The sequence below is a fragment of the Moschus berezovskii genome, chromosome 8 (genome assembly GCF_049115385.1).
Source record: "Moschus berezovskii isolate FMDL1 chromosome 8, NW_MosBer_1.0, whole genome shotgun sequence".
Taxonomy (NCBI): Eukaryota; Metazoa; Chordata; class Mammalia; order Artiodactyla; family Moschidae; genus Moschus; species Moschus berezovskii.
The window spans coordinates 72,412,938-72,436,706 of record NC_142467.1 but is presented as its reverse complement, the minus strand read 5'-3'; the positions used below and the strand labels follow the sequence as shown (position 1 = coordinate 72,436,706).

At 47.5% G+C, this 23,769-nt stretch overlaps 1 protein-coding gene across 4 annotated transcripts; it reads right to left on the bottom strand.

The window, feature by feature from the left end:
* Positions 1–980: 980 nt before the first annotated feature.
* MGAT1 (alpha-1,3-mannosyl-glycoprotein 2-beta-N-acetylglucosaminyltransferase) lies at positions 981–20,363 on the bottom strand. Of its 4 annotated transcripts, none has more exons than XM_055430056.2 (3): positions 20,227–20,363; positions 18,885–19,306; positions 981–3,509 (listed from the first exon to the last, which is right to left on the bottom strand). In XM_055430056.2, exon 3 carries the CDS (start codon positions 3,384–3,386, stop codon positions 2,043–2,045), a length of 1,344 nt encoding a protein of 447 aa, XP_055286031.1. In that variant the 5' UTR covers positions 3,387–3,509; positions 18,885–19,306; positions 20,227–20,363; the 3' UTR covers positions 981–2,042. The 4 variants fall into 4 exon arrangements, with proteins under 4 accessions (XP_055286031.1, XP_055286032.1, XP_055286030.1 ...); XM_055430057.2 differs by having other exon boundaries at positions 18,885–19,236; positions 20,227–20,324; XM_055430055.2 differs by lacking the exon at positions 20,227–20,363 and having other exon boundaries at positions 18,885–19,936.
* Positions 20,364–23,769: the final 3,406 nt, after the last annotated feature.

Genomic DNA, 23,769 nt, shown 5'->3' with positions numbered 1-23,769 from the left:
TCAGTTGTGTCCAACTGCTCGCGACCCCATGGACTGCAGCATGCCAGGCTTCCCTGTCCATCACCAACTCCCGGAGTTTACTCAAACTCATGTACATTGAGTCAGTGATGCCATCCATCTCATCCTCTGTCACCCCCTTCTCCTCCTGCCCTCCATCTTTGCCAGCATCAGGGTCTTTTCAAATGAGTCAGCTCTTCACATCAGGTGGCCAAATTATTGGAGTTTCAGCTTCAACATCCCTTAGCACAGAGAAAATTCTTGAGCCCAGTAGGGAGGCCAGTTGCTCACTCAGTGACCTGGTTACACCCGCTTCTCCACAGCTCGTCCAGCTGGTGTGAAGCTCAAGGGTGGTTACTGTCAACAAAGTTCCCTAGCCCAGGGTTTTCAAGCCCATTAATGAAATCAAGTTGATGGGTCACAAGCAGCATTGAAAAAAAGAAAAGTGGATAACAGAAACTCTCAGGAAGCTTTTCAAGCAAAGTTTGCCATTTATGTGTGGGTGTTCTGGGTGGCAGTGTAAAAGCCATTGTCACGCTCCATGTGCTACTGCCAGAGCCGATCCAGCTGTCAGCTCTGCATCCTGGAGCTCAGGGACAGTGATGGAGGATGCCTAGGAAATGGTGCCTGTGCCAGCAGAGGGCGCCCACACAACATACCCACTGCAGAAGCAGAGGCCCAGGTTATCTCAGGCCTTGAGGGGCCACAGCCCGCCTCTACAGAGATTAGCAGTAGGGGAGTAAAGCCTTAGGTCCTCTCCACCTCCAAGCACCTTTCGCGCCCAGGCCCCTCCTCAGCTCTCCTATGCCTTTTCTCCCCACTCCCTGCTCTTACCTTCCTGTCATCTGCTTTTCTTCTTCCAATGCACCTACTTCCTCTCCGTGCAGCCCCTTCCTTCAGTCCTCATTCTTTTCCTTTCTTCCTCCACCCTTCCCCTCCCTTTTCCATTCCCACCTCCTTTTCCAGGACACATAAACACACAGTTTTTCAGACAATTCAGCCTTTATTTTTGAAAATAATTCTGTAGCTTAAACTTTCCTCCATGAACTGAGGTCAGGCAAGAAACAAAAACACACACGTTGCTCTCCAACCCATCTGCATCCTGATCTGTGCACCCGGGAATGTCTGGGAGAGGAGGGAGGGAGGTTGGGTCGAATGGTCTTGGCTGCTGTACCTCACACTGAGAGGGCCTCCAGAAGCCAGGCTAGCGTGAACTGTCCCAGAGCAACAGGGAAAGGACTGGTTTTGGAAAGGAGTGGATGGAGAGGAGGGAGGGGCAGTCTGTTTCTTAGCGGAAGAATGAGGGAGGGGTGCCCCAGCATCCAAGGCTTTCTCCCCACCACAGCGGATGAGCCAAGGGAACGTTCTGCTTTTCCCCTTCACCATTTCATCTTTGAATCATGAACTATTGGGCTGCATAGAAAGAAGAGCTGAGAGGAGGTCAGAGATGAGAGAAGAAGAGAAATACAAGCAGGAGGCAGTAAACCCTGACAACCTAACAGCTCTATCCAGACCCTGATGATGATGAAACCCCTTTGGTTAGGCTCATTCCGGCACAGATACATCCCCTTCTCACATAATCCAGCCCCCTACCCCTACTCCAATTGGGAGAAAGCAGAGATGGTCGGGGACAGGTACAGGAGGAGGGCTCATACTCTGGCTAGAAGAGCCAAGACAGGGAAAAGAGGCCTGATCAAGAGAACTAAAGTTGTCAACCTCTCCGCCAATGTCCTAGGAGAAAACCTGGAATGTGGATGTGTGTGGCCATGACAAGCCCAAGTCCCTCCTACCACACAGTGGTTTCTTGCTTAATAACTCCCCCAATATATCCCAGAAAGAGCCCCCTGATTTGACCCCCTTGAGAATGAGAGAATAACCCTCACCTTATCATCTGTGCACTTGAATGCCACTCGGAAAAAGAAAAAAAAAAAGATAAATGGACCCAAGAGAGAAACACAGAGAGGACGATGAAGCCCAGGGACTGCGGTCCTATCTTAGGCCATGAGATGGCAAGGAGAGGGCCCACAATGGACACGCAGGTGCTGCTAATTCCAGCTAGGATCATAACCATCCCAGGTCTGGGGTGGAGCCAGGTGGACACGGCGGCCCCGGTACAGGAAGCTGACGATGCCCCGGTAGCCGGCCCTGGGGACACCAGACTTGAGGTCATCCATGACTCCCAGGGCCTTGGCAAAGGCCTTGAAGCTGTCCCTGCTCGTGTACTGCACTCGCACCTCCTGCAGCTCGCTCCGCTCACTGGTCCTCACTTTCTCCACCTGCAGCAGGGGAGCACCATAGACACGTGCAAGGAAATCCCTGTCGTAGGCCTCCTGTCGCAGGTACGACAGGTCTAGCTGGGTGAAGGGCACGAAGTGCTGGTTCAGCTTGATAAACTTGAGGTGCTGGTCAAAGAACTGCCCGTGGCTCACACCTTTGCGGCCAAAGGTCATTGTTCTGGAGATTTCGGGCCGCACGCAGGCCCGGCCCTGCCGCTGCTCTGGCCGGCGCATCCAGTCATCCCAAAAGGCCTTGGGCCACTTGGGTTCCAGCTCAGCCCAGAGCTCAGCCAACAGCAGCCAGCCCAGGCCAGGGAAAAAGTCTGTGCGGTAGAGCAGCTCAGGCTTGCTGGAGTCCACCATCTGCTCCTTGCCATTGTCGTTCCAGGCAGACACACACCAGAGGGAGGGGTCGGCCCTCAGCAGTGGGTAAGTGGCCTGAAAGTACTCGAAGAAGTCTGGAGCCACCTCCAAATCATCCTCTACCACCACGGCTGCTGGGAACTTGAACTCGTGAAAGACCTGGCCCAGTGCCCAGCGGTAGTGCCGAGCAATCTTGTAATAGCCCTGGAACTTTCGGTGGTCGGGTGGCACTGCAATGGTGCTCAGGTCGGGCTGCCGGATGTGCATGACAGCGCTGCCGTAGGAGGCGATAACCTGGGCTGTCTCCTCATGCCCGCAGTCCTGGCTGACAATGATGGGAAAGCGCTCAGCCGAAGGCCGGTAATTCAGCAGCTTGTCCAGGCAGCGCCGAACAGTGCTGCGGTCACAGGCGATGACCAGGATGGGGATTACAGCTGGTGGAGTGGTCACAGGCACTCGCGGCAGGACAGGTGGGGCCACGGTGGGTACCCTCCACCGCTGGCTCCACCTAGCATGGTGCTCCCTGATCTGCTGCAACAGGCCCCGCTGCCGCTCCAACTCAACCTCGGCGTCCTGGGCCAGGCGGATCACCTCGCGGGTGAGGCTGGCGGGGTCATCATCAAGAGCACTGTCTGAGGGTAGCCTGCCAGGCGCTGGGCGTGTCCAAAAGAAGAGGAGCAGCAGGGCGTTCCAGGCCACAAAGAGGATGGCGCCCCACAGCACAAGCCCTGCAGACTGCTTCTTCAGCATCCTGGCCCCCACAGGGGAGGCGGGAAGGGTAGGGCTTAAGGCTGCCCTCAGCTTGCCTGGTCACGCCCCCACGGTTCTACGGATGCTTCCTCTGGGCTCCAGGATTAGGAAGCAGCCATGTACCTGAGGAGAGGAGAAAAACAACCATCATCACAAGGCATGGGGCTGCTCTAGAGTAGAAGGGAGGGCAGAAACAGATGAAAAAGTTCAGGACAAGGAAGGCCAGGGGGGTAACTCCAGATCTCTCTCAGAAAAGAGCTACCCATTCCCTAATTCGGAGGGTCAATCTGTGTGGAAGAACAGGATTAGGATTAGCATGCTCCCCGACTCCAAAATGAGTTTATAAATCCTCTGAAAAGAAATGTGCGTTTTTTGGGGGGGAGTGGGGGAGCAGGATATGTAGAAAATGATGTTGGTGGAAGATAGGAAGCAAAGGAACCCCACACACCCCTTCTCTGACAGATTTTGTTTACCATCTTCCATCCAAAGCTTAGGAGAGGTGGGGGGTAAGACCATCTGCCTTCTGTTCCTCAAATCAAACTGCCCAAATATTACTGATTTTAAAATTCTTAATATCACACCTCAGGACTAAAGCCAGCACCTTACCTAATAAGGAAGCACCAGAGGCATTCCCATGAAGGTCAGGGACCAGATCTACATGACTGTTTAACATTCTGTTGGAGGGATCAGCCAATGCAATTTGACTGCAGAATACAATTATAGGCAGAAGTACAAATGTGCTGATGCTATGAGAATATGCCTGGAAAACTCTAAGAGAAACAATGATAAGTCCAACCCAAACAATCAAAAAATTGAGTCAGGTAGTGGTAGATAAAAATAAATGTGCAAATATCAATAGCCTTCATATCCACAGATGACAACTCATTAAATAAACAATGAATAATAGAACCTTATTTATAATAGCTATGAAATGACATGAAATGTATGAAATGATACATTATTCAGGAATAAACAAGAAATATGCAAAAACCTACAGGAACTTATAATTCCTGAAAAGACAAAAGACGACTTAAATATCCCTTGTTCTTAGTTAGGACACCTCAGCTTCATCAAAAATCTCAATAAAAACAGTTTTTGTAGAGCGAGTCAAACTGGCACTGAAGTTCAAACAGAACATCTAGGAAATGATGAAAATGAACAAGCTGTGAAGAGGGACTAGCCCTACCAGATATACTACACATTACAAAGCCTCTATTATTAAAAGTGTGTGATGCTGATAGATCAAACCAGTCAATCCTTAAGGAAATCAACCCTGAATAGTCTCTGGAAGGACTGATGCAAAAGCTGAAACTCCAATACTTCTTTCACCTGATGCAAAAAGCCAAGTCACTGGAAAAGATCCTGACGTTGGGAAAGACAGAAGTTAGGAGGAGGAGGGGATGACAGGATGAGATAGATGGTTGGATGGCATCACCAACTCAACGGGCATGAGTTTGAGCAAGTTATGGGAGATGGTGGACAGGGAAGCCTAGCGTGCTGCAGTCCACGGGGGTCACAAAGAATCAGACACAACTGAGTGAATGAACAACAAGAATGCGGGGCTGATATGTAAACAAACAGACCATTCAAGGAATGGAGACTAAACAGATCATGCAAAGGAACAGAATTTCAGCTACAGAAACAGACCCAGATACACGCAGAAATCTAATGTATGATAAAGAGGATAATTAGAATTACTGGGGCAAAAAATGGTCTTATTTATAGTGTTATAACAACTATACGGTCATTTGTGGACAAAAATAAGATCTGTATACAAGAGTAAATTTCAAGTGGACTAGATATTTAAGTAGAAAACTAAAAACATACAAGTGCTAAAAGAAGATTTATGTCAATTCCTCTATAGCTTAGCATAGGGAAAGGCTTTCTAAGTATGCCTTAAAATACAGATGCAGTAATAAATAAAATACTTTTGCATGGCTAAAAATACCATGTGTGCTCAGTTGCTAAGTTGTGTCTGACTCTTTTTGACCCCATGGACTGTAGCCCACCAGGCTCCTCTATCCATGGAATTTTCTAGGCAAGAATACTGGAGTGGGTTGCCATTTCCTTCTCAAAACACCATAAGCCAAGTCAAAAGAAAAATAACAAACTGGAAGAGAATATTTGAAACACACATCACAAATAAAAAGCCAATATCCTAACAGATGAAGAACTTCTTAAAAACTGAGGGGAAAAAAAGCCCAAAATTTCCTGTCTAAAATACTAGCATAACTCACACAAAAAAGTACTAAAATGGCCCATCAGTTCAGTTCAGTTGCTCAGTCGTGTCTGACTCTCTGCGACCCCATGAATCACAGCACGCCAGACCTCCCTGTCCATCACCAACTCCCGGAGTTCACTCAAACTCATGTCCATTGAGTCGGTGATGTCATCCAGCCATCTCATTCTCTGTCATCCCCTTCTCCTCCCATCCCCAATCCTTCCCAGCATCAGAGTCTTTTCCAGTGAGTCAACTCGTCACATGAGGTGGCCAAAGCATTGGAGTTTCAGCTCTAGCATCAGTCCTTCCAATGAACACCCAGGATTGATCTCCTTAATGGACTGGTTGGATCTCCTTGCAGTCCAAGGGACTCTCAAGAGTCTTCTCCAGCACCACAGTTCAAAAGCATCAATTCTTCGGCGCTCAGCTTTCTTCACAGTCTAACTCTCACATCCATACATGACCATGGGAAAAACCATAGCCTTGACTAGACGGACCTTGGTTGGCAAAATAATGTCTCTGCTTTTTAATATACTATCTAGGTTGGTCATAACTTTCCTTCCAAGGAGTAAGCGTCTTTTAATTTCCTGGCTGCAATCAGCATCCGCAGTGATTTTGGAGCCCCCCAAAATAAAGTCTGACACTGTTTCCACTGTTTCCCCATCTATTTCCCATGAAGTGATGGGACCAGATGCCATGATCTTTGTTTTCTGAATGTTGAGCTTCAAGCCAACCTTTTCACATGTATGAAAAGGTGTTCAATTTCACTTATGATCAGAAAAATTCTAATTAAAACTATACTAAGGTAACGTTTCTCACCCATCAGACTAGCAAAAATCAAAAATTTGTCCGATTCTCATAACAGAATCAGTTTAAGAATAGAAGTTCTAATTTTGATGATTTCTAATTTTCAGGGGTTTTTTTTTTTATGAATCATGATTTGGGTGTTGTATTTAAGAAATCTTTGTTAAAGTCACAGAGTTTTTTTTCTATGTTTTCTTTTTTACGTTTTACAGTTTTAAGTTTTTACATTTACATTTATGATTCATTTTGAATTAGTTTTCATATATGGTGTGATATTAAGAACTGAAGTCCTTTTAGAGTGGCTTGGCAGTTTGTCAAAATGCTAAACAGAGATACCATATGACCCAGCAAGTCCACTTCTACATATACACCCAAGAGAAATGAAAACAAATATCTATACAAAAACCTATGTAGAATGTTTGAGGGAGCTTCTTCATAAGTGCCAAAAAGTGGAAACAACCCAAACACCCATCAGCATTGGAATACTGATAAATTGTGGCTTATCCATGGAATGGAGTAATATTAAAAGTTAAAATGAAACATAAAAAATAAATAAAATGAATGAAACAAACTACTGATACATACAACACATAGGCAAATCTCAAGATAATGTTGCAACATATGAAGGAATACATACAGATCAGTGTCTGCCTGGGAATGGAGGCAGTGAGACCATCAGGGGAGGTATTACAAAGGGACACTAGGAAACTTTGTGGGGGTGATAAGTTTCATGGGCTGAATATATATGAACAAACTTATGAAAATACACACTTTAAATACATAAGGTTTACTGTATATCATTTATACCTCAATAAAACTTTTTTAAAAGACATTATTACATCAAATGACAAAATTAGAATATAGACAGTAGATTAAAATATCAGCGTTGACTAGTTGATAACCACATTGTGATTATATAAAAGAATATCCCAATTCTTATATAATACATGATGAAGTAATCAGGTATAGAGAGCCATGGTAGATGCAACTTCTCAAATGATTCAGAACAAAAATATCAAGTATAAATATGAAGAGAAAATGGAGCAAAATGTTAATAGGTGGATCTGAGTAAAGGGAATATGAGAATCCTTACACCATTTTTATTCTTGCAACTTTTTTTATATTTTGAAGTTATTTTCAAATAAAATCAAACAGGGACATAGCCCACAGCTCTGACTAGCTTCGTCTAATACAGCCCCAGCTGGACACATCAGAAGAACTGGGGACAATCTATTTGTCCCATCCCACGATCTGCCATGACACCACCTGCTCTCTGCCAGGCTCTGGGAAGGGACTGGGACACACAGCCAACAAGAAAAAGGCATGGTCCTGCCAGGCCCCTCATTCTACCAGACCTCATTACTTAAAGGATCTACCACACCCTTCAATGCCAGGACAGCTGCCATTCTTGACCATGCAACTTTCACCCTGGCATTCCTGCCTCTGGTCTCAACACTTCACACCCAAAAGTTGCAGGTCTGCACTCTCTTGTGCTGGCTGCTCTGCCAGCTACCCTCTGCCTCACAGCCCAGTTCACTAATGCTAACCAAAACCTCGGGTCCCAGATTTCATCCCTGTGCTCCTGGGCTCTCAAGCAGGCCGATCCAGTATCCAAGGATCAAAGGGCTGATCTTTAAGAGTCTCTACAGGGAATGGATCCTGCCTCCCTCCTCTGAGACCCCTCCAGCCTCTGCAAGCACCACCACCTCCTATCTTCCTTCCAGAAACCATCCACACTCACAAATCCATAGCATCATTCTTTTTAGAAGCCTCTGTTTTATTGTGTCATTAAATTTCCATTTTATCAGTGCTCATTCACCAATCAGGGTTTCCCAAAAGAGAAACACACACAGATTCCCAGTTTTTCCTCCCTCCGTCTGAGGATATGGTCAATGTTGGAATCCCTAACCCTCTATGTCCTGCCTCCCAACTGACTGGGTAGGAAAAGACTTCAGGCAGAAGGATGGGGGAAAGAAAAGAGAAACTGAACTCCATCAGCTCAAGTGTTGGCTTCAGGCTGGAGGAGCAGGCCTGTCTCAGACTTATCAATGAGCCACCTCAGACCAAGAGGCTCTCAGAGTGGTGGCAAAACCCCAAGGGACCATATCGTCTCCATCCTCACTCTTCTCCAGACATTAGAACTAGGCAGCCCACACCCAGTACCCCGAGGCCTAGAAGACCTCCCCACCATCCTTCTAAGCCAGGAGGATGAAACCAATCTTCTCAGCCCCTTTGCAGACTGTATCCTTAGCAAGTCCCCTTTGCAGACTGTATCCTTAGCAAGTCTATAAACCTTGTAAATGGCTAGACAGCCCATACCAAACAGCTGCCCCAGTTCACCAGGCCTCCAACTTAGCACTGAGGCCTTTGTTCTCCACTCCACAACCCTTTCCTCTAAATTCTCAAACAGAATTTGCTCCTCTTGCCATCCGAGTACAGGATATACCTATTCCCAGGCCCACCCCTTTTCCACACAGACTCCCCCACAGTCCCAGTGCCATTTCCTACTACTTCTGCCCTTATTCTCCAGGGCACGATCCTCTACTCTGTCTATAAGTTGGTGGTGTGTGAATACACAAACGCATGCACTCTCCAGCAGATGGCTGTGCCCATGGGATGAGACAGTCCAACTTTTGGCCAACAGAGCCCAAGCACTCATCCAGGAAGCACTGCTGCTCTAAGTCCTACCGTTTGGAGGGTATGGCAGTAACAAGGGCAAGTCAAACAGCCCAGGGCAATGCTTGGGCATCACCCTGAGTTTTTTCACATTGCTGAGACTCAATTCTCTCGCCTCTAAGATGGAAATGGTAGTAGAATACCTCATTGGGTTGCTTTGAGGATTGGGTGAGATAATTCATATTAAGTGTTTAGAACAGTGCCTGGCATATGACAAGGTAAGTGATAGCCCATTGCTTGTCTGTCTCCTCTCTTGGTGGTGCTCTCTGCACCACTCTACTAGATTCCTTCCAGGGTCCAAACATCCAAGCCTGCCTCAGGGCCTGTGCATGTGCCTGCATGCCTGGTCTGCTCTTCTCTCTCTCCTTCACCTAGTGGGTTCTGACTCACATCTCGCCGGACACCTTCCCAGATACCATCAGCCCACGTGGGGTCCACCTGCCCTTCACAACCATTAGCACCAGCACAACCCTGTGCTCAGTATCTGTCAAATCCCCTCAGCTACACGCTACTGAGGTGGACCAGCTCACCCAGTGCTGCCAAGCTACTATGCTAAGATCCTCAACATTCAGGAGATTTGCCTGTAACAATAAAGTGACTTTCATGTGTATGTCACACACCTACAATCACTTAACTGTAATTCTCAAGTCCAAAAAATGTTGAAAAACAGAAGTTTTCCACACTTGTTTGGCATAACCTCATTTGGAGAAATCTAATCTAATGTAAGGCTACTTATGACCTTTATTTATCCCATTCATATATTTTGCTACAGAAATAAACATGCTGGACTACGGTATGCTGCTCCAGATCTTAGCCTATATCATAAATGTACCAGGTCATCTTTTTTAATCCAAAAATTTCTAAATTCTGAAACACATCGAGCCCCAAGAATTTCAGAATTATGAAACTGGAAGAGAAAGTTATTCTTTCACTGCCATCATACCATTTCAAGATCTCAAACCCTTTAACCTGACTGGGTTTCTCAGCTGGTCCACCTATCACTAACTTTGCTTCCCTTTAATCAACCTTCCCAATAGCAACAGAGCATCCTTCTTAAAGTACACACCTGGTCACAACACTCACTTGCCTTAAAAACCATACTGCCACTACCCACAGAATAAAATTCAAAGTCATTATTATGACACACAGGGCCTTCACAACAAACTGACTCAAATATCCCTTTCAATCTCACCTCCAACCACTAACTCCATGAACTGCATACTCTGGCCTCAACAGGCTACTTACCTCCCCCAATAAGTACACTTTATACACTGCTGTCTCTGCTCTGGCTGGTTCTGCATGCTGAAATCATCTAAAGCCCCGTCAACAAGCACCATACCTCCTAAGAACCCAGTTTGGGTGAGTACTTCCTTAACATCCAGGCAGACTCAGGCTTCCCACAACTATACTTCCACCATACTCTCTCCACACCTCCTGCCTTTCCTCTCCACACTGTAATAGAATCCGTGGCTGTACTTACCTGACTCTCAACTTACTCCTTAGAAAAAAAGGCTCCATGACCTCTAAACCTATTATAGTGCTTGGCACATGTATTAAGTTCAAGTAGTTAGATGGAGGACATTATTAACTAAATTGGGGAGAAAGACCAAATTAGAAGCCTATCAGTGAAGGACTATATTTTTCAAAGTTGACTACAAAACATCCCATTCGACATGCTCTTCTTACAAAGTGACAAGGACACGCCTCCCTCCAGAGCTTGCGGGGTTGGGGGGGGGTGCGGGGGGCAGGGACGGGGGCAGGCGGGGGTAGCGGGTGGGGTCAATGTTCCCTCTCTCTGAATTGTGTGTGACTACAGAGGAAGTGATGATTATGTGACTTCTTAAGACTAGTTCATGAAAGTGAACACAGTTTCTACTGGATGCTCCTGAGATGCCTATTGTTGGAACCCAGCCACCAAGGTAAGAGGAAGCCCAGCCACATGGACTAGATACCTTCCAAGTATTCTGGCTGACAACCACAGCTAAGGTCAGCTGACAGTCAGCAACAGACAGGAGACATAAGAGGAAGACTTCCAGATGATTCCAGCCCCAGCCACATCCAACTGCAACTACATGAAAGGCTAGAAGCAAAATGACATAGCTGAGACGGGAATAAAATAATTCTGCTGTTTTAAGCCACTAGGTTTTAGGGTGATTTGTTATGTCGCAATGAGTTATCTGAAACGATGAGTGAAGCAGAATCTAAGTAGTCTTGATACAAGAGCAAGTGTTCCTTCTGCCCTCTGTATGCAAGAGTCCAAATTTTGAGGTCCTGTCCCTATACATACTCCCTTATTAGATATTTACTGATGAATAATAAAAAAATACCTAGTGGCTTAAAGCAAGAGGAATCATTTATTCTCTCTTGGTTTTTACAGTAAGGAATTTGGCCACTGGGGCACAAAGGAGATGATCTGCCTCTACATCATGATGTCTGTGACTTCAGCTAGAAGACTCCTCTAAAGGCTTAATTTCTCATATGTCTGCAGGTTGATGTTGGTGTTGGCTGAGATGTCAGCTGGAGTCACCTCCATGTGGCCTCTCCACATGGCATGGACTACCCCTGAGCATAAGGCTGAACTCCAAAAAGTGACTGCCTGAAGAAAGAGTGCAATTCAAGTAAAACTGCATCCTTTTCATGATCCAACCTTGCATCACTTCTGACTTATTCACTGGTCAGGGGTATCATGAGTCCTGCCTACATTCAAGGAAAAAGAAACACAGCCACCACAGCCAGGTGGCAGGAGGGCAGTGTCCTATGGTAACAACTGGAGAAAGTGATGTTTAAGGTTGTGGCCATTTGGGAAAATACAATCAGATACACCTTTCTTTTCTAAAATAGAACAGTCCTTAACCTTGACCTGAGTACCTGATGTTCTGTTATCAATGACATTTGCCTGCAAAGCACAAACTCAAACTCTGTTTTGCCAGAGTTGTCACTGCTCCTTCAGGGAAGTGACACAGTTGGTCCATACCACCAAGTACAAAGAACAAGTACACTGTGGTGGGAATGAGGAATGAGGCTTTTTAGTGAATAAGACCCTCAATCAAAACCCAGAAGGCTCTGGGCAGGTCCCACCAACTCCTCAGTTTTTTCTTCTGAAGAACTGCCTCGGAGCTGTAAGAACCCTTTCTAACACTCTGATTCCTATAGTATTCTCTAGCCAGTCCTCTCTCCATGGCAAAAAACAACAACAAAGGTGTTTTTTAAACAGCAAGAGAACACCAGATAGTCAAAAATGAGCAAAAATGGAGAAGTCTTATTTAGTTTTTAGAAAGCATGGAAATGAATGTTGACAGACCTTCCTTTCTGTCTTGCTTAGCATGTTAAAAGCACTGCCTAAAAAAACTGAGAAAGTAGACACGCCAGAGATAATGGAGACTTAATTGAATTACTTTTTTGTTCATTATTAGACTTCCTCTAATAATGTATCCTCTTGTATCTTGTACCAGGCTCCATAATTTCAAAAGGATGGAAGAACTGAAAGGGAGTCAGAGAGATACACTAAATAATTCAAGGACTTAAGAGAATAAGACCTAGAGAGAAGGGATACAGGTTATTCATCCTGGAAAAGGCTAACGGGATATATGATGCTAGTGCAGCAAAAAAGCACAAAGCCTTGGGAAACCAAGTAACCTTGAGTAGTCACTTGTGCCTTCGTTCCTGCATTTGTACAGGGAGAGGCTTGATGTGGATCATCTCCAAGGTCCCTGGGATCTGATGACAAAAAGAACAGTAGTAACTTCCTCAATGTCCCAAACAGGAAATGAGTTTAACCTGTCACATACGCCACTGAGGTTAAACACACTACACTGCTTTCTAATCTGAGAAAAGGACTGGGTGGGGAATCCAAGAGAGCTCAGTAGTCTCGGAATCGAGGCAGACGCGGGGGGGCGGCGGGTGTAAGCATCTAAGAGAAAAGGCTACGTGGTCTGAAAAGTATTATAAACGACAGAAGAGAAAGCTTGACAATCTCAGCCAGTTGATGTTCGTAAAGCAGAGACTAATTAAATACATCACAGGGGCAAAGGTTAACCAAGGTAGAGCCTTTTACTCCGGGGCTCACTGTCCTGCGGAGACCCAGACTAGCTGGCCCCAGCCCTTCTGCTCGGGAGTTTATAAGATGGGGGCCCTGCACATCTCAGGGCCACCTCCTTCACACACATTAGCAAACAAGTAGCAGCAAATTTTCTTGACAATTTACTTATTTTCACATTGAGTCAATTCTTCCTTAGAGCTGTTGAGAAAGAACCCCTAATAACTTTTGGAAAGGACTCTGGGGTGGAGTCTGAGGAAAAGCCACTCGGATTCCTCTCCCCAACCCTCTCCAGCAATACCAGCTCCTCCAAGTCCCGCACCCAAGTCCGCCCGGAGGATGAGTTTCACAACTGCCCCCCTCCTCGCGGAGCCCGCCCTCTCTCCAACAGCTGGAGGCCCGGGATTCCGCAAACGGAACGCAAGAGTTCCACTTCCCGGCTCAGGAGGGGCGCGCGGCCGTGACCCCGGGTGGCCCAGGCCAGTTTCCTCTTGCTGGGGCTCTCAGGCACCGAGTCTGTCGGGGGACACAGAGGGACTGGAAAGCGGCAGCCTCTCAAGTCGGGACCAGAGTCCCGAAGCTCCCTCTCCCCTCCGGCGGGGCCTCCTTCAGTCAGACCTCGATCCCCTTCCGGGAACAAACCCCAGAACTGACGGATGCCGGCGTTCCTCGGCTCCCACTTACCAGGTCCTTCCAACTTCCCGGCTCTTAACTTGGCCCGCCCCGAAGCGCGGGGAGCGAGCCGGGTGTCCCGGCGGGCGCTCGCGCGGCTGCCGGCTCCTTCCGCCCGGCCGGCCCTTCTTGCAGCGCGCCGGGCCCGGAGAGCCGGGCGGGCAACGTGGCCCTTCCCCGGGGGGGGCGGGGCGGAGCGGGGCGGGGCGGGGCAGGCCGAGGGGCGGAGCTGTGTGCCCCAACTCGCCCAGGGCCCCTTTCCCCCAGGTCGTCTTCAACGCCCGACCTCTCAGAATGACTCGAGGTCTGGACACCCTAAGTTTTCCGGGGTCCCCAACTTCGGGAGATGTAGTGGAGATAACTGTTACTATTGGGCCCTTCGCTGCTCACAATCGCAACTCCACGGGTCAATACCCATCACACCAATAACGCTTAATCCAGTCCAGTCCAGACTTCTCGAGTCTCCCTGCTCAGCCCCAGCCAGAGTGCAGAATCTCGTGGAGCTCCGGGGAACAGCCCTGCCAGAGGTAGGCCGAGCAGCTTACCTCAGCAGTGCGTTTACCAAACCCAAAGCCAAGAATCTGGGGGCCTGCTCCCCCAACCGCTGGCTTCCGGGAGGGAGAAGTCCAGGGCATCACAGAGGCTGCAGTTTACAGGGAAGTGAGAACAAGAACCAGAGTGCCAAAAGGAAGCCAGGGAGGAAACACTTGCAGTCAAAACCGAGAAAGAGCAAGCTGGCTTCCCTCACCCACCCTTGTTTTTGTTTTTTCTTTCGGGGTAGATAATGCTGTTAGTTCGGAGTAAAAGAGTAGAAACAGACAGACCTTTCCCTAGGGGAGAACCATTAGACCCAAAGAGGAAATGAAGGCCTCAAGCAGGCTTTGGGGTAGACCTGTGAAAGAGGGTAGGGGGAACCCTGGAAAAGCCTAGATATCTGTATCTGACCCTAAGAAGTGAAGGTGGGAAGCTAAGAACTACTGGATACTCATGCAGATAACTTTCCTGAGAAGGACTGGGTCCAGAGCCAGCACTACCATGTGATCAGGACACACTGTTCTGGCACCAGCACCTGCCCCCTTCCACTTCCCTCCCCAATGTTTCAGAGCACAGAGCAGCCTGGAACTTCATGGTGTGTTAAGGTTACTGACATCACTCACTAACTTGTTTCTAAGTGAAACTAGGAATTATGTGGCGGTTTAAAGAAACAAAGGCAGGACAAGACCTAAAATTCCCTGCATGGGGGTAAGGAGCTAAAACAAAATTGCAGTGGCCTTTACATGCACCTGCAGTGGCCTTCACATGCACTTACACCCTACCCCACCCCCAGCCTCTCCTTTAACCCTAGCAGCTCCGCAGAATATACACTGTCATCTCACTCTGCAGATGTAGACTCTGAGGCTCAAGCTAAGTCCTAATTTGCTGAAGGTCACAAGACCTAATGAGGGTCATGGCTAGGTTTTAGACCCAGACAGTCCTACTTCCAAGATGGCACTCATTCCCTCTTCTCATGCAGCCTTGAGTGTCTGAGATAGTTGTGTGTCCAGCATGACAAAATCCTGCAGTTGGAGCCTGGTCCTAAAGGAGAAGAGTGAAAGAAGAGCTGAGACCTCAGTGACGCTGGACTCTGGCTGTGTGTGTCCAGGGTCTCCAGTTTAGTTGACTGTGTGGACTGTGGCAAGAGATGGGAGTCCACACTTATGGGCCAGTCAGCAGCCAATGTTTCTGTATCTCTGCCCTCTCTCTAAGCTTCTCCTCATGAGGGAGACATGGGATTATTACATACTAATACTCCATGTCAAAACAAGAGGGAAAACCATAGTTTCCTAAAACTGGAAAAAGTTGGGAAACACTGTGGATCCAAGATATCAGAAGCTAAGATCACTGTCCCAGGACAAAGGCCAGAGTAGAATGCTGAAAGGTGAGGAAACCAATTAGCCCAGAATATGTCAGATTCCCATCTCTGCCAATCATCCTCCTCTATCTAAGGCTGCTCAGTGGGGAAGAGGAAAGATAACTGTGTACCAAAACTCACGCCCTGTCACTATAACCCTCTGTTGAAATTTCAAGGCTCACAGAAGATCTAAAAGTAGAAATTCCCTGACTGCCCCAAAACAAAGGACCTGGTTAGAGAGGCAGAATGAGCTGAATTCTTGGATGGAAGCAAAAGAAAATATTTGTTCTGAGAGGCAAGAAGCCAGGGTGATGAGTGCCAAATTGACCTGGGAAAAGAGGCCCTGGGCTCCTGATGGATGTTTCATGGAGAAGGGTTATAGGGGAAGAAGGGCAGAAACAAGGAGCCAAGTGCCTGAATTCTGGGGATGAAACTGGAATTGGATTCTGTGAAAATGGAAAAATAGGAAGTTCTGGTCCTAACCACTACTCCCAAAAAAGGAGAGGATAGACAAGAAGGAAGTGAAAATCGTCCCAGGAAACTGCCCTCCCATAAACAATGCCCTAGAAATCCTGAATTTTTGTATAATTTGCAAAGAATTCATGTTCTGAACATAAGACAGATCTTAGCTTGAAACCATAAGTAGAAATAAAAGCAAAGTTTTAAATCAATGATGTATCTACTTTTCCCCTCTTACTTCCTCCCAATATCTCTATTCCCCTCGACAACACAGAAACTCAGCTAACCAAAATCAAAGAAAAGAGATAAGATTAACACAATAATCACTGAGCAATGTCTATTCAATGGAACTTTTGGTTAGTCACCTACAATTCCTTTTGGAAAAAAGAAGGGTATAAATAAATTCAGTTACAACATACACACAACATGTGGTTTACTGGTCCTGGCTAAGTGGCTGAACACCCAATGAGTGCTGTGCCCTGGCATCATGGTGCCCCTCTGAGAAGGCTGATGGCTGTGTCAAGAGGACTGTCTTGTCAAAGGGTCAGGCTGAGGGAAGGACTACTGCTTTTGCTGGAAACAATAGGGGAGAGGAATTCTGGCTCACTCTAAGAAGGAAACATCTTACCAGGGAGGCTGTCTGACAGGGCCCTCAAGTTCTCCTCCCTGGAGGTTTGCAGCAGAATCCCGATGGCCCTTGTCAGGTCAGATACTATAGAAGCAGCACAGAACTGGGCAGGCAATCATAGCATCTGCCACTTCACACTTAGGCAAGCCCCGCCTGCTCAGGGCTTCTGTAGCTTCCCCTCACACATCAAACTGGGAGAATAATCCCTGCTCTGTTCTCCTCACAACAATGTGGTGATGAAAAACTGACAAAACACAACAGCCTGGACACTTCACATAATGTAAGCACTGTACAAATACAGCACGACTCTGTGGTACTTCAAGTGCTTCGAAGCACTCACAGGCCTCCTAGGCAGGATGAGGGCCTAGAACCACATATCCCTGAGGGATCACTGTGATCCCAGTGTCTAAGCAAATAATAGCACCAGGAATTTGCTGGGCAAAGCTAGGGGAGGTGACAGACCCACCCTATAGTCGGAGCCCAGCCTCAAAAGAGCTACCTCAGGCATCAGACGAGAGAAGAAATATTTAGGGCCAGGAAGTCCACCTAGGTCTGCCTGCCCAGCCCTCAGGCCACTGGGGGCCTCACAAACTCCTATGGAAAAGAAGGAAGGGAAAAAGAAAGAAACCAAGTCATAAATACACGATTGCAAGTGACCACTGAATATGAGGCCCAGGTGTTACACAGCTAGTGAGAGGCAAAGAGATGCTAGAAGCCAAGCTTCCTACCCCTTGCCCAGTCCACTGTACCCTACTGTCTATCAAAATTCCCATCACCTCTCCTTCTGCTGTTGTTGTCACTCAAAAAGCAGGCATCTTGGCATAGGTAAATTGGAATTCAAGGAAGGAACAGAAAGTAAGATGAACAGCTTCTGCTTTAAGTGGGAATAGAGCCTGTGAAAATATAGAAGGCTACACAATGGCAGTCTGAAAAACACTGTCACTTCAAAGAGCAGGAGAGAAGACCAGGATATGGCATAGAAAGGAAAGGCCCAGTGCTCACTCCAAGAAATGGAGCTCCATTTCCTAACAGACACTTGGTCCCTGGGACTTACACTTCTCTCCACCTCTCTTTGGTCTGCTACCCCAAAGAGGCACACATGCCCAGCTGACTGGAGAGCTCTGAGAGCCAACAAGGTACCTGGCAGAATCCCTCAATCTGAGTTCTCTTTGAACCCGTGCACCTTTGCCACCACTTCATGATAGCAGGTATTGGCTAGTAGCAACAGGATGAGACAAATTCAGGCCAGACTTTTAATTAAGCACAAATAAGACTTTTGCCAGAACACTAATTCAGTAAATGAACAGAACTCCTAATTCAGTTTTTCTCTATGCAACTATACAAGCTTATCAGGCAATGACAATGTCACTCTGCTACATGTACATGGCCCTGGATACTCCTGAAAATTCTATCATTTCATTTGTTCCTTGCAAACAACCTGTGAGGGACTCGGAAAATTAGTTATCCCCATTTTGCAAGTGAAGAGAACATGGCATAGCTTAACTGACATATCTAGGGGTGGACACTAAGAAAGGCAGAGCTAGGACACAAATCCTGATTCCCAAACCTGTGTTCTGTTCCTCTGCTCTTACAGTGAGGTTTCACGGCCTACATTTCCTTAAAGGGGAAGGAGGAGAGGCAACTTAGGAGTTATTCCAGACCATCTGCTACCTGCCCCCACCCAAGACAGCTCTATTTAGCTAGCTCCCCAAAATACAGAAGCCTGCCTTAGCCTGGATAATCCATTCCAGAGTTGTACTTAGCCCAAACTGACTTGGAATCCTATTACCCCAGTGTGGATAAAGCCCTTACAAGTAATCTAATACAACCTCCCTTCAGAGGCCTAAAGTCTTTTTATGTTCTCCTTGGTCTAATCTCACAACTGCCATTGCTCACAACTCCTTTCAAGGTACTCTATCTGGGTAAGGAGCTACTGGGAACAAGCCTGAACCCTGAGAGGGAAGGAGATGTGAAGATTCCTGTGTACCCATCAGGGTAAGAGTTCTCAACAGGGCATTTTCTGAATGGCAGTGTCCCCGGACTCGCCCCACTCAACACTGTCTGCACAGGAGCAGCAAGACAACAAGTGGGAAATGAAATAAGAACCTTACCTTTCTTCTCTCAGTTGCTCCCCTGAAGATCATCAAACCCCCATCCAGTACTCCATTTCCAAAACTGAGAATCCCAGATCAGAAACACCGAAGTGCAGCTTCTCTCCTCTGGTCCAGGTCCAAAGTCCATGGCTGGGTGGACTCTGAGTGGGAGGAGTCTGGGGGGGAAGGAGTATGTCCAGATCCCTCCCCCCCCTGCAGGCTTCAGTGTCCCTCCCAGAGGTCTATTACATCCCTTCATTCAGCTGGTTTATTAAGCCCAGAGTCTGGTGATAGGCAGATCCCAGGTACTATCCCATCTCCTGTTCAGGGAAGGAAAGTCATCCACTGTGAGGGCTGGAGAGTCCGTCTTCTGTTGAAGATCATGAGAGGAAACAGGCCTTAGAACCGGCATGGCCCAGGAAGCTGATTTCTGTGTTAACCTGAAGAATATTTAAACATGACACTCTCTAATCTATTATATACCCAAAGTAATCCCTAATACTTCCTACCTAAATGAGACTATCAACAAAAACCCTTCCTTAAACACTCCACAAGGTTATTCAAAGTACCTACTTCATTCACATATTCCACCCCAAAACAGTCATCTCAACAATATGTATACAAATATGACTCAAGGTAAAGGAAAGACAGCACCTAATCCCACCATAGAAAAGTAACCAAAACCACTGCTGTGTGGAGCCTGTCTTCTAAGAAATACAGAAAAGAACATTCTCCTCTGTTCTCCTCTTATTTGTGCCACACACTAATCGCCCTGCATCTCCCAAGCTTCTTAGGGTGTGCAGCGTTTTAATCGGCCAACTCTCCCAGTCTGAATTAAATCCATACCAGACCTAGATGCTGGCACCTTCTACAAGCATTCTTTGCCCCCTTCCCTTCACTGGCACCTCCCCCCGCCTTCCAAAATTGTGCCAAAGATGTAATTCCCAATCTCCGTCAAACTCCTTCCTGGGGCGACTCCCGAGAGCACTTTCCTGAAATGCTAGAGGCCCGAATGCTACCACCTATAGCACCAGTGATGTTACGATTTTTTCAGTGGCCCACCCCGGCCGCCCCCTCCCTTCTAAGTTTATTCCTAAACACACACACACACACACACACACACACACGCACACGCACACGCACACGCACACGCACGCGCCTTTCCTTCCTTAGGGGCGTGGCGTCCACAAGAACGCCCCCCCACCCAGCCAAGAATTTGACTCCTCCCCCTCTTCTCCCCGGAACCCCTTGCTCTGTGTTCACTAGGAAAGAGGGTAACAACGCGACCCTCTCTAGACTCTGACCCCCGCACCCCTCTGCGGCCCAGACGACCCTCGCCCTATCTGCGCTGGTTCTTTACCTGGGTCCCGCCCACCCAAACTCGGCAGGTATCCGCAGTCCGCCCCTGGTCGGACTCCAGGCCCCAGGCCTGGTGTCCACTACCGGCCCAGGCCCCACCCCCTCGACCCCCGGCGCCCGGCCCTCCCCTCGCACTCCTTGCCCCCTCCCACCATCTACCGCAGCCACTTCCGCCCGTCCTCCGGAAGTGGGTCCGCGGCAACTGCCACCTCCCGTCATCCCGCCTTATCTCCCCCCGCCTATCACCACCGCCACCAAGGGAGCACGGAACGTGAATCTGGAGGACTTGAGGTTGTTCTGCAGTTACTATTCACAGAACTGGAGACGAGGTGTGGGCAGGACAGAGTGCGGGTGAGAGAGGACATGGGAACAACAGTAACGGCTGTGCAAGAAGGGGCGGGGCAGAGTGTGGCGGAAAGCCGGAGCTCGCGTCACGTCGAGCCGCGCGGGAAGAAGAGCGCATGCGCATGACATCTCGGCCGGGTGGTGAAGTTTGGTGCTTGGACAGCTTGGCCAGGCTGGACTTGGGCGGAAAGGGGGCGGAGCGAGAGCCCGGAAGTGGGGGAGGAGTCGGCCAGGGGCAGTCTCGCCCGGTCACCTCGGATTTACTGTCGCAACAACCTGCCTCTTTGGGGTCCTGAAGGAGGTCTAAGCTGGTCAACTCTCTGGATTCGAGTCCTGAAGCAATTCTGGAAGCACCAAGGCCTGTGTTCACCCGTACCTGCGCTGAGAGCTCTGTAGCAGTACTAGAAGAAAGCTGTTTTGTTTATTGCTTACTTTTCTGCTGCATCTCTCACGAAGGCAGGACCTTCCTTGAGTCTGAAAAGAAACTACTCATACAGTAAGCTCGCCTCCCCCTCCCACCCCCAGGACAACTCTGTTCTACACGCATTGTGCAAAGCCCTTGTCAGGTATCATTGTTAGTGCGCACGAGTCTGGACCATGGTTACCGTTCCCTGAGCAGCACAGAAGTCTTCCAAAGGTTAGATGGCTAGAAAGTGATAGGCGCTGAACGCAAACCTTCCGACACTAACCTATGTTGCCACTATCGTGTGCAGACAGTCTCCTCCTCTTGAACCTTTCCACACCTTCAAACGTTAGACTTCCAGTTTCCAAAATTGCCCTGGTTGATTTTTTTCTAAATGTATTGGTCAGACATGTTCTTGATTTAAAACTGCATGCAAAAGGATCTACTACTAATTTTTGTTCATATGTCGTCTACTTAATGACGTTCTAGAATTTTGCCAGGGCTGTGGATGACTTGGCAACCTTGGTTTTTTTTCCCCTTTTATTGAAAACTGGAACTTAGTCTGTAGTCTTCTGGAATACCTTCTTTGATACTGAGCTGCTAAAATCCTTGGAATTTTCTTATGTGCTAAGAGTACTAGGAGGCTCTTTTGTTATAATATTTGACCTTTGACCTTAGTTCCTGCCACAAGGCCACAAAAACCCTTGGCATTTCCTGGGTGATAGGAATGTCATTTGTTCTAATGAGCAACTTTGTGTGGGCTCCTAGACAGCTTCTGAATGGGAGCTGGTCATTGGAAAGATCAAGCCACGATTAGAAAGTTGGAATTCTTTAGCATCTCCCTCCCACGCTTTTCCCTGTGGGAAAGCTTCCCTTGTGGCTCAGCTGGTAAAGAATCCACCTGCAATGCCGGAGACCTGGATTTGATCCCCTGGAGAAGGGAAAGGCTACCCACTCCGGTATTCTGGCATGGAGAATTCCATGGACTATATATAGTTCATGGGGTTGCAAAGAGTCGGACACTACTGAGCAACTTTCGGTTCACTCTCATGCCACCCCCTACCCTTGCCATTGTATTGAGATGAGAGAAGGGTTGAAAATGGAGCTAATGATAAATCATGCTTAGGTGATGAAGCATCCTTTAAAATTCCAACAAAATGGGGTTCAGAGAGCTTCCAGGTTGGTGAACACATCCACACACCGGAAGGGTGCCACACACCAGGAGGGTGCCACACCCTCAGCTCAGGAAGACGGAAGCTCCTGTGCTTGGGACCTGTCCCCCCTCCCCCCGCCATGCCTTTTCCCCATCCCCCGCATATCCTCCACCCCAAGCCTCGACCTCGGTATATCATCTGGCATTAATCTGTATCCTTTAATAAACTGATAAACATAAGTAAGTGTTTCCCAGAGTTCTGTGAGTTGGTCTGGCAAATTACTGAATCCTCCGGGTACAAGGTCACAGGAACCTCCGGGTAGGATGAAGTTGGGAGTAACTTGGGGATGTACTACTTGTACTTGGCATCTGAAGCAGAGTTGGTCTCATGGTACTGGCCCCTAACCTCTGTTGTCTGATAGTATTTCAGATTGTGTCAGAATTGAGTTAAATTGTAGGACAACCAGCTGGTATCCCAGAGAACTGCTTGGTGGGAGAAAACGCCCATGCATTTGGTGTCAGAGGTAAAGTATTCTGTATGAGTAGTAATGAAGACCTGGGAAAAAGACTGGGTTTTTCTAGTACATACACTAATCTGACTTGCTGTTAACATCAGACTGAACCCGATAGGAACTACTACTAATATTAGGCAATCATATGTCATCCATTTAATGACATGTTCTAGAATCTTGCCAAGATTATGGAAAGATTTACAGCCTCTGTTTCCCACCCCACCCCACCACCCTTTTGAAAACTGTAACCTAGGTTCCAGTTTCCTGGAATGTCTTCTACCCACACAATTTCTCCAGAATATTAGCAGTGACCAAGTTGCATATTTACAGTATTGGGAATGTAATAGTTACTAAGTCAGGAGTTTTGAAATGATTTTTTTATTTGGAAAGATGTCGTAATATTAGAAGCAGTCTTAAGACAAAGTTTATATTGCTGTCACCCTCACATAATACAGTTCTACAAATAACTTCCTGATAATTTCACAACCTCAAATTTACTCCACTCAGCTGGCTTTCTCATTGGAATTAATGGTAATGCCACTTCATTTGTTCAGGCCATAATGCTGAGAGCCATCCTCATACACCTCTCATACATCCCTGTCAATCTATCTGAAAATCCTCTTGACTCTATTTTCAAACTGTGTCTCACATTCAATACCTCGGTATTCTCACAGCCACCTTCATCCCACACCTGGACAACGCAGGTCCCTCTGTCCTGACTTCCCTCCTCCAGTAGCTCAGTCTTCACACAGTAGTCAGAGTGATCCTGGCATTTTTCTGCTTAAAACCCCACAGTGTATCCCCAGTTCAATTGGAATAAAAAGCCAGTCCTTTCAGTAGACTACAGAGCCCAATACCAATTTGGCCTGTTTACTCCAACGGGCTTTGCTCACTCTGTCTCAGCCACACTACCTTCAATGCTATTCCTTAGGGAATATTTCTAGTACAGAAGCTCTAGCTGTTCTGCTTATCAGTTCATCAGTCGCTCAGTCATGTCCGACTGCAACCCCATGGACTGCAGCACACCAGGCTTCCCTGCTCATCACCAACTCCTGAAGCTTGCTCAAACTCATGTCCATCAAGTCAGTGATGCCATCCAACTATTTCATCCTCTGTCAGCTGCTTCTCATC

Coding starts and splice junctions, on each gene's coding strand:
- MGAT1 (XM_055430056.2), bottom strand. CDS start 3,386: ATGCTGAAGAAGCAGTCTGCAGGGCTTGTGCTGTGGGGCGCCATCCTC.